Source organism: Halyomorpha halys, unplaced genomic scaffold (genome assembly GCF_000696795.3).
Source record: "Halyomorpha halys isolate HHAL.00 unplaced genomic scaffold, Hhal_1.1 Scaffold34.1, whole genome shotgun sequence".
NCBI classification, from domain to species: Eukaryota; Metazoa; Arthropoda; class Insecta; order Hemiptera; family Pentatomidae; genus Halyomorpha; species Halyomorpha halys.
In genome coordinates, this window is record NW_027105031.1 from 882510 (window position 1) to 897308 (window position 14799).

The 14799-nt window shown below is 30.1% G+C and overlaps 1 protein-coding gene across 3 annotated transcripts in view; it reads right to left on the reverse strand.

The window, feature by feature from the left end:
* Positions 1-14799, reverse strand: part of LOC106686120 (sodium-coupled monocarboxylate transporter 2) — a 131231-nt gene that overhangs the window by 83151 nt on the left and 33281 nt on the right. For 2 of the 3 annotated variants that reach the window (XM_014429277.3, XM_067047789.1), the window contains exon 2: positions 12174-12220. Coding sequence is in view for 1 of the 3 variants with exons in the window: in XM_014429271.2 (XP_014284757.1) it covers positions 3922-3929 (8 nt within the window). In the remaining 2 variants the exon portion in view is untranslated. Of the gene's footprint in view, positions 1-3921; positions 3945-12173; positions 12221-14799 lie in introns of those variants that run through there. The other variant, XM_014429271.2, reaches the window with a different exon arrangement.

Genomic DNA, 14799 nt, shown 5'->3' on the forward strand with positions numbered 1-14799 from the left:
TTTTAAATTATTTAAAAAACTAGATAAATTTGTTATTATTTTAGTCAATTTTGAAAAATATTTAATTTTTTTTTCTGGAAACGCAAAATTTAAAAGGGTTTATTATTTTTTTAAACTATTTCTATTTGATCTTTCTTTTTAACAATGCAGTATTATGCTTAATCGTGAAGAAATGTTGAATTAACTATAGTACTTTCCTAGTATATTTAAACACATATTTTCTCTGAAAAAAATTTAAAAATTAACTTTTATTAAGGAGCTTAAAGGAATAATCCATATAAAGTAGGAAATTTAAATAATGGTATGATGAACAAATCCTATACAAATTAATATGATTATATATTATATCATAACTTTAGTATAGTCAATTTGTTTTGTCTGATAGAAAAGGCATAACTTTCATTTGCATGTTTATGTTCGACAGAACCAGATATTAACTTAATTTTTTCAGTAGCATTGGCCCATCTATCCAGGCGAGATTTAAGTGATCCAACGAACAGCACCGTTTTCGTTACAAAGTAAACATCTTTGAAAGGAGAAACGTCTCTAAAAATAGCCCATCCAAAACACACCTAATTACTACCTTTCCAGCGACCTGGATACTAAGGGAGGTTGTAATTTCCTGGAGTTGTAGTAGTTCCAACTTCCGTCATTTCTCTCCGGGCACGAGGCCCTGGAATGCAGTAAACTAATTGTTCCGGAATCGGCGCCTCATTGCGAGGAACGCAGAAGGGATAATGATATAGCTCATACTGGAAGGGAAATAATCAACTTTTTTTTTTTCGAAAAGAGATAGTAGAGAGTCGTCCAATTGCGAGAAAAAGAAATCCAGGTTTTTTTTTCTCGGAATCGAAAGGAATTCTAAGGGCTCAGTCTAGGATAGACTTCGCGTTTCCTCGTAAGGTGAAAATGATTTATCAGCCAACAACTATTTTTCAAGTAAATGTTCTTACTTGTAAGGTTAAGTCGGAAAGGGAGACGTTTTTGCATGTATTGTAGACAAGATGATCCGGAATTCTAAAACGGTAGCTTTATTAACATACAGCTTTATTTACCATGACAGTTGCTGTAACGCCTCGGAGGATTATCAGGGATTGTAAAGGAATAGAGATAAGAACTAAAGGGTTAGGATGGGTAAGGAGTTTGGAATGAAAAGACGCATATCTGGTTTGGGCCTTTGTGGATGAGTTTATCTATAACGTAACAAGGAGCATCAAGGATTTTACGTAGGATTTTGGATTGGAAGGATTGGAAGCGGGAGGAATTTGATGGTTTGGTAGAGCCCCAGAACTTAATTCCATATGTCCAAATTGGTCAGATTATCAAAGTGTATAATAATTTTTTGTAGTGAATGGGAAGTTTAGAGCGTTTGTCAAGTATGTGTTATAGCAATCAAAATCTACGAGTAGCTTCTCGTCGTTTCCGTCTTGTGTGTGGATTCCAAGTAAGTCTCTTGTCAATATGGAGTCCTAATTGTTTGCAATTTTTAAGATCGTTTCACTATCTTAGGTATTGGAACTGATGTTGAACATTTCTGAGTTATAGCAGCTGTTACAACACCAAAAGTAGATTGAGATGGGTCAGCTCGAATGTTTAGAATTTACAATGATTATTTCAAGAAATAAATGTAGTATTTTAAAAACTGTTTTAATAGTTAATTATTTGAACAACAATTAATATAATAATTAATTTATTAATTATTTGATTTAAAAAAAAATATCGCTGTTCTTTCTAATCGTTTAGACCTCAAACTCATAAACCACTATCCTTTTATTACTCTTTGATATTCAGGTAATGCTAAACAAAAAGAAAAGAACCATATCTAAGAAATTTCAAAATTTCCAAATTGAGCATCTTAAAAAACTGTTCTTAAATCTTTAAAAATTTGGTTTTGTATTTTTTTTTTCCATTTTTTCATAGTTATTGTTCTTTCAAATACTTTTTGAATTATCATAAATAGTCTTAGGAAACAGCTAGGAGAATTGGTGACAGACAGGTTGAGCCTCGAGGTGCGGTCCAAGTCATCCGTTCCTACGCCCCTGATAATTATCAAATAAAGATAAAAACATTATCGACAGGTTAGACTAAGTTTTTTATTTATTAAGATTGTTATTCTTAATCTTTTATTTAGATTAAGACTACTATAAACATTTTGATATCCTTAGGTTGTTTTTTCATGACCTGGCCAATAGTTTTTCTGGAGTTCCTCGGTAGATTCATGGTACTGATTAAGATCTGTTCCTGTCCTAGGTTGGTTCACATCAGAAAAAAAATTTAGGGTTTGGAACCACACCTGTCCCAATTGTTATAGTGAGAGAAGCAGGTAGCCAAGATGATGGGGCAGTATTTACCAACATACATATTTATGTATTTTGTTAGTGGTCATTGAAATATTACTTAATTAAATTAGACTTAAATTTATCCTACTAATAATGTCAAGTGATTCACAATACTTTTATTTTATTGGAACCTTTGTACCAACATATCAGATTTTAGATTATTTGTTTAAGTAATGATTAAATTTCGTAGGCTTCAACTATTTTTACATACTGTGATAATAGTTATAATTTCTTTAAATATAATATCTATCATATTAATTCTTAAAACTAAACAATATTTTTCAATTTCTTCATTAATCCGTACATGGCAGAGAGGCATTTCTTTATGGATATCTTTTAGGAATTAATAAAGATTTTTTTTTGTCTTATGGCTTAAGTCTTCTACTAAAGGTCTTTACAGCCCCATTGAAACAACATCATGAAATGAATATTGATGGACCTAGGTGGGATTCAAACCCACAAACTTCTAAACTAAGTGGATTGTATGATAAATTCTATAAATGTCAATCCTCCATAAAAGTTCTTTTGAATCTTTGCAGAGCACTTTGAGGAATTCTGGTAGAGAACAGATGCTGTCCTGTAGAAGTGGGTTTAAGTTAGGAACAGAAAAAACGTTATCGTTTATTTTGCGTTCCTTGTTTTACCCTTATCCCTCCACACCTCTCCCTGCACTCATAAATTGATATGTCCTATCGTTTTGTTTTGTAAACGTTTACAAGTCATTTTACTAGAATAATAAATTATAAACACGTTAACTTCTTTGTATAATATGGAATTAAAACAATGTTAAAATGGGTGACTGTTTAATTATGCGTAAGACGTTTTTGGGGATTTTTAATGATAATTTATATTAAATTTTTTTCACAAATATTATCATCCTAATATGCCACGATAAATAAAAATTTAATAATAAAATTTACAGCTCAGAGGAATTCTTAGTCATTTTTTTATTTCTTTTTTATATTATCATTAATTAGAGTATTTTATAAGAATTATGGTTATTATTGAGTGTATTACTATTACTTATTTAATCACTACAACTCAGCATGCAAAGAAGTACCAACAACCTCTGCTTACAATATTTGGTCTCCCCCATCACAAAAGATTATTGACAACAATGCTATATTATATATATAACTAAATATTTTTGTTGCCCTATCGCAACCGCTGAAATTCTTCCTAAGTAAGGGAATATATTTAATTAAATGTTTAAAAAATCATAGTTAATGCTATAAATTGTTGACCGCATAATTTCAAATTAAGGAGAAGATAATCAGGGTTGCGGTCAAAAGATAATCAAAATAATTAAGTAATAATTTATACAATTAACAAAATATTAAATATATAAAAAAAATATATTAATTTTGTAAAAATAGTTAACTAATATTACAAAATAGTTGTTAACTATCTCTTTTGACCGCAACCTGGACCATCTTCTCCATAATTTAATATTTTAATACGTCCATTCCAGATATCTGAATACTATAACAACCTAAGTCAAATCGACCTAATGAATAAAACATTACTCTGCGGATTAATTCAACGCAATAAGAGAGAAACATAAATATAGACTATTGCGTACCTTTCCATTGAAGAAGAGACTGAACAACTGCCACAGCAGCACAAAGAGCTCCGTATTCCTCCAAGGCACAAGAGCGACTGGAGGCTCCAGGTAGGTCGCAAGGGACAGCTTTCGTTTTGTGTCGTCACTAGTCCATTATGAACCTACCGCTGGCCCTTGTTCATCCTCGGACAGGAGATTTTAACGTTCAGGTACCTTTTGTATAACATGTTGGAATCCGGGTGTGGGTAAAAGTAGAGCAGACTTACGCCCCTTATCAGAAGAGTGATTCAGTCTGCTTCCCTACAGATTGCGTCGGTAGGAAGAGATACGAAATTCTCTACTTTACAGTAGAGAAAAAAAAATCCTCAATTTACTACTCTGCTTTTACGTATATTTTTTTTAGTTAATTAACTTTATCATTACTCAATTTACTCACTAATTCATATATGACAATAGAAATATATGGGATTTACCTTCATCGTTTTATTTAATTTATTGATTTACATATTTGATTAGTAGTGTTTTGTGTTTTGTTACATATTATTGAAGTATTGTTTTAATTGAACTCCTACATTGGTAGCATTGCGGTACTATAGGATGTTTTTAGTTCTTTAAATACTAAAAAAAATTATAAAAGGTCATGTATAATATGGTCCTAGACTAAAAAAGGTACTTTTGAATCTGACTTTTCAAAAAATTAAAAATATATAACGCACGTATTGCGGCTAGCATAAATGTCTATACATTTATATTGAATAAATAACATATTCAACAAAAAATAACATAATCCTCAAAAGATTATATCCAAATCGAAACTATTCGTTGCTCTCAAATAAGCTAAAAATAGAAATAAAATAAAATAATTAGTACCAAAAGCCTAAAATGAAACATGTGACAAGGGAAGATTGGTCAATCGTGATTGAGGCGATGTAATTACAAGCTACTAGAACGTACTACCAAACACACAAGACCTATCACAAAGTACCATGATGTAATATACAGTAAATGAGTTCTAAGAAGGTTTTCAAAACGTTTTGGTAATAAAAATTCAGATATTCGTGATAAATAATCCTAAGAATACATTATATGAATGAAGTGGCTAATCCTGTACACAAGAAATTGTTGAACCCGGACCTTTGAGGAGTGTCCTTGATTTTTGGGATTCCCCTTCCTTATAATAATTTTTTATTCCATATTTAGTTTTATTTTATATAGTATAACAAAATTATATACCATATTATTATATAATATAATGAAATTAAATTTATTGTGTAGTATAATTAAAATGATAACTTTATTAAAATATTTTTTTTTTTTAATTTTCGATTTTATTATTTGATTTTTGTTTTTATTACGTAATCGGATAGCGAAAATATGAATCCGGAATGGAACAACTGATGGTCTGTTACATTAAATGTGGCGATCTTGCGGTTAACTTGCGGTCTTTTGATATTGCTCTACTGTGGTCAGGCATAATTGTGACGGCTATCTCTAAGACTTCAATTTATATATTTTTGTTGAAAGAAGCGTATATCTGCTCTCCTAGAAGATAATAAGCAGTCATTAAAGGTACCGAAGAGAAAATGTTACTTAATCGTCTATATACTGATATTAATCTTTGCTGGTTAAAGTTTCACCATTTAAGCTTCACCATTTTCTGTACGGGGAGTAAATATCAGCAGCTCCAAATCTATATGCATTTTATTTATTTTTGACAAACTTTATTGTCCAACGGGATTTCAAATTATTTGGTGCATGAAATCGAAGTCTGAAATGGTTTAGACTCTATTTCTTCGTGTAGATGAATTATGGAGACTTCAAGCTTGTCCTTCGTTGCAAAATGAATTTTTAACAATTTTTGTCTCGATGGGTGCATAAAATGTCACGGGATTGTAGTGTGTCAACCTCGCTTAAAATATATAAAAAAATAAGCCAAGAGAATTAAAATTATAAACAAAATTGAACCAACATACAAGTTTAAGATATTTCCAGAATTCAGGGATTTTAACCGTTATTTATTTCGGAAACAATAATTTTATAATTTTTAAAATAATGTATTCGAAAAATTAAAAAAAAAAAACACTGGAAAAATTATTATTTCAGAAATACATTGCAATCTGAGTTTTTAAAAAAATTCGAAACCCTCGAAACAATCTAAAAAAAGAAAAATTAGGTATACTCTGCTAACCATCACTGATGCATATTCAAATTTCTTCAAACATGACACATTTATAGGTTTTCTTAAACCTCTTTAAAATTAGGTTTCTTTTTTTCATTTCGTTAATTTACATGCTAGAAGATACGTACTTCTATACATTCCGCTCGTATAGAAATTTATATTAAATAAACAATACAAACTTTACAATCTCAAATCTCAAAAGATTACATATAAATCTTGTGGAATTTTCTACCTCCCTAAAAATTATAAATAAAAAGAAACAAAGGAAATGAAATTCGCCCGTAAAATTTAATCCACATACAAGTTTAGTGACATAAATCATATGTATCAGTCTTACATCAAAGTTGGATGTGGTTGATTTTATCCATATTCATTACTGTGCTTTGTGAAAAGGTGTTGATCTTTTATCCGAAATTATTGGCTGAGGATAATTGAACCCAAAGCTTGTTTTCTGAAATTTGATTCTTAATAATTTTTATATGTGAACTAAATCTGAATAAATATAAAAATATATTTTGTGTCCAATTACTTCACCAAATCCTTCACATGACGTTTTTGTCCGTTTTACGAACTGTAATGTAAAATTTATGAATTGATAATAATGATAATAATTTGTCTAAAAAACAAAGACACCATGTTTAAGTACGATAGAAGAGCTAGAAGAAAACAGAACACGTTGTCATGAATTATGGGAATTTTAGATTTTTATTTTTATCAAATCTCTTTGGATATTAACTTTTTTTATTAAAAGTTATCTGTCATTCTATAATGCACTCATTTCTGATTGGTTTGAGATAATGATTATTACATATAAATTACAACCTTTTCTTTTAAATTATCCCTTAAAAAAAAAATACGATTCTGCTCAAATTCCTATAAATCATAGCGAAATATATTTACCCATCATTAAAAACGTTTTCAAAACGCATTTTCTTGAATTCTATTAAGAAAACGGAAACATTCACACTTGAAAATAATGTAATTCTTTACTGTAATTAAAAACTTTTGAAAAAGAGGATCGATTACGTATTCAGTGAATTAAATAATAATGTGGTAAGAATCCAAGGTCAACTACGATTAGCACATACATCCTCAATAAAAAATTATACTAATAAAACAGAAAATTGGGTAAAGAGTTTGAAGTAAACCGACAGAAGATTGGACCCAAAGAATTAAAGTCTCATAGGATCAAGGTAATAAATCACGGAAAATCGTCAGCAGTGTGCCATAATTCACCGAAGCAAGTAAGATCAAAAATAACATAAAAACAACGTGGCGAGAATCATACACTTCATGCTAATGAATTCTGATAATTAATTATCCGAATATTCTCATGATCCATATCTTGTGAATATATTGCCTCACTTATGGGTAATAAAAAAAACAAAAATATCAAAGATGAGGACCATGAAAGTGGATAAGTAAAAGAGACTGTGTATTTTTCATTTAATTTTTCGACTAATGGATAACTTTAAATGAGCTTCAATTATCTTAATAAGTATGCAAAATTAGCTCTCCATCAATTAATAAATCTCTAATGTTATAAAAACCAATTCCTTAAATTAAATTGGTTTTTTGATAATTCAACCATACGCAACAAGAAACCAACTAAAATTTGTGTAAATATGTATTTCATGAGCTATATCAATAATTTCGATCCAACACATTTCATTTCTCTACATTAGGGGTATTCATGATGTTGTGTTAAATGTATTATTTTTTTTTTCGATCCCTACAGAAAGAAAACAATTAATTAGTGGATGCTTTATTGTTGAAAAAAGGAACAAATCGTATTAGGTATTACCTTATACTAGTAAAAGTATAAGTTTAACAATGTTAAAAGCTATAAGTATAGGATTGTAAGCAGCCCTATTTAAAGACATGTTAAATGCAGAAGACCCCCTAGCGGATTTTTGAACACGTTGTTTTATAACCTTTTCTTTCAAAACTTCATGTTATTGTTGACTTCTAAGTTTTGATTAAAGTAATTTATTACAGAATGCCTAAAGTAAGTGAAAAGTAGAAGTTGTTTAAAGTTTTGCTGTTGAGTGCCTTGTTGTTCTTCTAACTGGTGAAAAAGAGAATCAAGATGAGCTAATTGACAACTACCATTGTTTTATTATTATTGGCATCCATTGCATCATACCGAATGTATATGACATAATGTCATCAATATTTTAGAATATGGAATCCCTTTTCCCAATGATAGAAAAGAGCCTATCCAAGATTTCGTCACAACCTAAGCACTTCTTGCTACGCCATTTGTCAAGTATACTTACAGTACAACGAGTAGGCTTTTATTGCTAGTGCTGTAGAGTTAATTATATTTATTCTTACGAACCAAAATAATTATTTATTAACAATTTAGACCCGACCTGTAAAAAAAGCAAAAAGTGGCTAGACGGAGAGATTATCTTATTAAAAGAGCCAGCCGACCTCCGTGCTCACCCTTCACCGACGCCAAAGTCCACAGCCCCGGACAGACTCCAGCTTGAAAGACTATATTCAAAACCTTATCCTTAGTTTTCCATATCGACTCCTGAGATTGCTCAAACATTATCGTTCTTGAGTCATCAATTCAAGGAAGCGTCTTTTTCTGTCCCGCCACAGATAAAACCTTGCCTACCTGTATAGTAATCATTCCTACCTACCCCCTACCTCCCTCCAATGTAACTAAGAAAACGCCTACAATCATTATCCACATTTAATGAAATTTTGAGTGATGGTTTACTATCCAATTATTAGACTGGATAATATTATCAAATTTGATCTGACACGTTTGCTGATTTATGTGATAGTGATAATGATAATGATAATGAAGGCCTAACGAACCCGAAGGTTCGATGCCGATACGTTTGGTGGCTCTCTGCATACATCCTTCCAGTGAAGCCCCTCCAAACCCAATTCCACTAAATCAGTTTTAACGCAATCCTCCCATCTACGTTTCTGTCTACCCCACGAACGTTTGCCCGTTGCTTCAGTGTTTATTAACATTTTAAGGATCCGCTCGTTACTAAGCCCTACAACCTTACACGCCCATCTTATACGCCGCAATGCATGAATTATATTTACCTGGTGTAAGTCCCTTAATTCAGCGTTGTGTAATCTGATTTATGTGTGTAAAAGTAATTATTCCGGTAATAATGTAATGATAAATTCATTACATTCAGTAAATCATTACAATAATTACATAATGCTTTGACTTTATAATTCTAGGTGACAAATCTTTTTAAAAAAAAAAAAAATTGTTTTTCACAATCGTTTATCGCAGCTGTTAGTCGTTCCATCGTTCTTAACTAAACTTTGACCTGTTTAAATGCTTCATTTTTTGAAAATACTCCAGGTTATCTAAAGTTCTGCTATGGTTTATTAACTTACTGTAATTTACTTATATACAAATTCCAGGGATTCGTGTTTATGTTGTATGGAACCTTAAAACTAGACCTATTTGAGTACACATTTGATTAGGAATGCACGCGACAGGAAGACTTGCAACACCTAGTAATACTCGAAAAGGACAATCGATTAAGGAGGGTAGTAGCTATACCTCCATCCGTTGAATAAATGCGTTAAAAAACATGGTATCAGGACGCTCTTTGACGGTATTTTATCAATGGGTTAAATAAAAAGACCTGAAAATGTTTAAAGAGATAAATGAAAACATACACCCTCAACCTAATATTTGATATATTATATTGCAGAATATTCTCATTTTATAGTTTTTAGATTAAAAAAAAACAAAAAAACTACTAGGTTCTAGTTTCCTATGTAACGTGTTTAAATCTTGTCGCAACTTATTTTTTTCAAGGCATGAAATTACATGGTTATGTTTGGGAATTCGGGATCATTCCTTCATACAATGAAAGTTTAATACGAATTTTCTTCGTAAAAATGTGGATAATATCAATATTGTATTACCTAACATGTTGAGATTATAGCATCAGCATTGTTATAGTAATCGATTTGTCTCAATTTCTCTTTAAAGCTCCTCCGTTCTATGCAGTTGAACCCTTTGCCAACGTCAACCATTGGAGTGCGTCTAAAGCTTTGCAAAACTTGCATATTCCGTTATCGAGCCAGAGGAGATCCGAAGTATAAACAGGTGAACGGACTCAACGAAATAAGATATGGAACAACCTGTCTATAATTACCGGACCCAGGTGTAGCTTAGCTTGAGACCTTGAAGTCTCTTTGGCGGTTTCAAAGAAGGGAACTTTTGGTATTTAGGAAGGACGAGGAAGGTACTGTAGGGTTCCGATCTAGATTCGTTTGTATTTAGAATTTTAGTTTTTATTAAAAGAATGTTTTGGAGAAAATATTTTTTTTAGAGAAATTATGTTTGACGAAAAAATCAACAAAAACCAAACAAGAGATTTTGCTGAGTTTACAGAATATATTGTGTAACTCCGGAACTCAAAACAGTTCTCAACTATTTTCAATGAAGCGATTTTTTAACCATTTGCTTTGGATTCTAAATTAAGCTATAACATATAAATAATAATAAAATTGTTAATCTATTCTACTTATTTTATTATAATCTTGAATAAACGTAGTTTTTTTAAGACTAATACACTAACCCTAACATATCAATGAAGTTTATTTTTTTTCCAAAACCAGGATATGCTATTGCTCTGTTTACAAATTGTTCCGGTTTACTTTATTAGTAATCCATTTATTTTTAAGATATTGTATAATTTAATAATATTTTTTATGTGCAATCATCTAATACTTAATTTTTTAACCGGTAAGACAAACTTCATTTCCTTAAAAATCGGGAACAATTGAATTATATTTTTAGGAAAGCACTCAACTTTACACTTTGTGGACTCTTGAACAATGAAAGGTGTAAATATAGCGTCTTAAAAATATAAAAATAACAACAAATTAAAAAATAACAAATTTGCATACTCCTTTTAGCTTAGGTAGTTGACATAGAGGAATATCGTTCGGTCGTTGTATTAGTGACATTGTTAAGTACTTTTAATCCACCTTAACTTGTGTCCCGTTTATGATAAAAGTTTAAATGTATTAAATATCTGTTAGTTCAGAGGCCCAACAAAAAGAAAGAACTGTAAAAACTAAAGAAATCACGTGTTGTTGTGCTGTAGCAAATATGCTACAAATCAAAATTTCCTACTTACTTTGTTAAATTAATAAATCACTGAAAGAAAACAGGAGACTCTAGTAGGGCCCTGTGAGATAATTTATAGATAAATTGAGAATAGCCCCCCTTTTTTATTTTATAAGAGATTCTTTTAGCACAAAAAAAATATATATTTCTACCTACTTATTACAAAACAAAAGGGAGGAAAATATTCCTCGGAATAATTTCACGCTTGGTAAATATTTGATTTCTGTCAATAAACTGGTCGCCCACTGACTACTAATAACAAATGACAGGAATAGGCAACTACTCAGCGAAATATTCATGAATTTAGAGTGCTTAATTATCAGGTAAATATTTTGAACTCTGGAAGGTAGCAGGTTTGAAAACTTAATGGTTCTTCTTTGATTCACTGTATTGAGTAATTGGTCAATCTTTTAAATTATATCTTAAACCAAGATTATTTTCTTCCTAAATTATTATTGCGACTAAGAATCAGCGTTATCTTCTAGCCGGTTTTTCTCAGTGACGGATGTTCCTCAGATGAGGTCCATAATCCTTGATTTTCCCTTTTGGTTCCCCTTCATACTCTTTGGCTTTATAATATCGTTATAAACGCTTTAGGTATTGTTCAATACTAAAGGTAGGGCCAGTTGAATTTTGTCGAATATTGTATTTTTTCCTTAATTTGTAAAAAAATATAGACCCAGGAGGAGAGTATTTTGATAAAAGCATATCTCAGTGTTAGGTATATGTATTGTAAATAAGTATAACGCGCTTTCCATGTTCTGTTTTAAATAAATAGGTTTATTTAACTTAAAGATACAGCTATAATTTTTTTTATTTTATTAGTTTCATTTTTGCAAAACCTTTTTCCATTTTTTTTCATTCAACATCATTATCTTGAATGTAACAGATTGTAATATATGTCAATTAATAAATGAGAGATTTGCACATTTTAAATTAAAAGAAAAAAGTAACACTCACACTTATATTTCGGCCAATATTGCCAAGTAGGACTCAAGGTGTATCACCTGGAATAGAGAAATTTAAAAAAAATTACATTTTTGTACATTAAGATGTAAAAATAAATTATTAATTTTAAATTATTGTTAATATTTCATTTGCTGATACCGTCTACAACAATTAAGGTATGTTTGATAGTCCATGTTTACTTTATAATATATTAAATGAAAATTCTTTTGAATATCTACGGAACGTATATTTTGTGGTTTTATTACATGTAAAAGTGCAACTGTAGTTCAATTTTTAAATTAAAAATTTCTCATATCTAAGAAAACATCTAACGCATAAATTACGTGGTGAAATTCACAAGTAACTGATTCATTTAGGAATTCTAACGTGAACTGGTGGATGACCTAACTCACTCCAATAAAACTGTCGGCACTATAAATGATGTATCATTCTGGTTTTCAGGATAGCTAATAAATGCCGAAATTGTTTATTCAGTGTCCTTATAAATCAAAGTTGTTAATGAATTTACGTTAAAAAAAAATTATTATGTATTATTCACATACGAATTTCAAGACAAGATGGGTACCAATCTTCCTAGTTTCTTACATAATACCTTATCAATGGCAATTAGTAATAAATTTTACTGTTAGTGCATGGTCAGCTCAAGATTAAATTTTGTGACGTTATTAAATTGGGTTTTCTGTCTGGCTTTGGTATATAACGGTGGAAATACATTAGTATGATTTGTTTTATCAAGTAGATTAATTTATTGTGATAGCTAGTATTATTATTTAATAGTCTTTTTTATTTCGTAATATTTATAACTATAATTTAGAGAAGAAGCTTTATCTTTCAGTGTCAATAATTGCTATCTATACATAATTTTTTTTTATGCCAATCAGTACAAAGTCACTTTGTTTTTTATTTTTTTATTATATGCTTTCAAATGCACAGAAATAAAATAAAAAATAGATTCATGTAAGCCCTTTTATAGAAATTAACATGCTCATTCGGTTTTTTTTTAATATTTATTTATTGCTATTTACAACTGTACATTATATTACATTTAGTAAATCTGATCTAAGATCATTCGGTTTAAAAATGTTTTACCAACAGTTAACAAATACTTTTGAACTCTAACTATCTTGCATATGTATATATATCGTAAAATTTATAAACTAGCGACTTGTATTTATCTTTATAATATCCTTAAATAACTATTTATAGGAGGGGGGAATAAAACGTAGACCTCACCAAATTGTTTACTCTTCCGAATTAGTCTTTCGAGATAAGAGGCAGACAGTATGGTCTACAGGAGCTTCAGTTAACTTGCACTCTCTCCGGCCTTGCATGATCTCGGAAGCTGAGTCATGTGTTAGGTAATGCAAATGCTTTTGATTCAGAAGCTTAATCCTGTGTACTTTCGGATGCGTGAGTAATGTTTCGTGAGAATTTTTTAATTAAGAGGTTCGTTATTCAACTTATTTTTTTTTATTGTGTATGTGTAGATATATATATATTTTTAACTTGAGATCATAATTTCCATATCAATTGTGTTAAGTGCCTGTTAGAGGGAAAATAATGACATGAAAAGTGGGGAAGGAAAAGTGGTTCCATTAGAACCACCAGCCGAGACTGAAACAGTAATCTTGGTACCCAGCACCTTTTTAGTACTTTCGTATTATTGGAAATATAAACCATTCCTGAATTCGTCTGCTGGGATGTTCATGTTGATTATAAAATCGCACATAAAAAGAGCCCTTATTTTTCGGTTGACAAGTAATAAAAAAAATCTGACAGGTTCTTAATTAAAATTTTGACTTGGAAGACAAAATATACCATATGACAAGTTCATTAATTCATTAATTTATTTAAGATGTTCAATATATTTCTAGATATCCATACTGAAAATAAAACTAATAGTGGATATTAACGTATCAAACTAAGGAATCAATATGTCCTATTAGTCGCGCTTATATATACTATATAACCTCGCTTATACGGCTCCTCGGATTAACCGGCGGTAAAACACTAATTAATTGAAACAAAACTAGATAACTTAATTTGGCACTATTATTGAAATAAAAAAAAAGTATGTACCAAAAGAAATTTTAATATAGCTAGCAGACCCAGCATTGCTCGCTACAGCTAAATTTGAGGATGTATTTACATTGAATATTTATTGAACACTATTGAAGCTTTGATATCAATCACTATATAGATTATAATGATGAGACGGTAACTATAGTAACATAAATGGCAACTTCGCTGTATAATCCTTAATACTGGGACAATTTAATTGTTTTTTTATTTTTATTTTAGAAAATTTGAATATCTATGATCTTTCATATATATACTATACAAATTATGAATAGTTTTTATACAATAACTTAATAAAAAAATTTAAGGGTTGCAGACAGCGCTTAAAACGAATATGATTTGCTTTGTTCCAAAATAAAATTGTTGACCCACTTTACTGAATTCCTCGTGTTTTAAAAAAAAAAATTAGTGAACAAAAATGTACAATGTTCGAATGTAAAATGAGGCGTTGAACATAATGTCTTGTCATTCTATAAAATGAGAATTCCCAATCAATAAAATATGATATAAAGAACATTTAACATGATTCTATAGATTG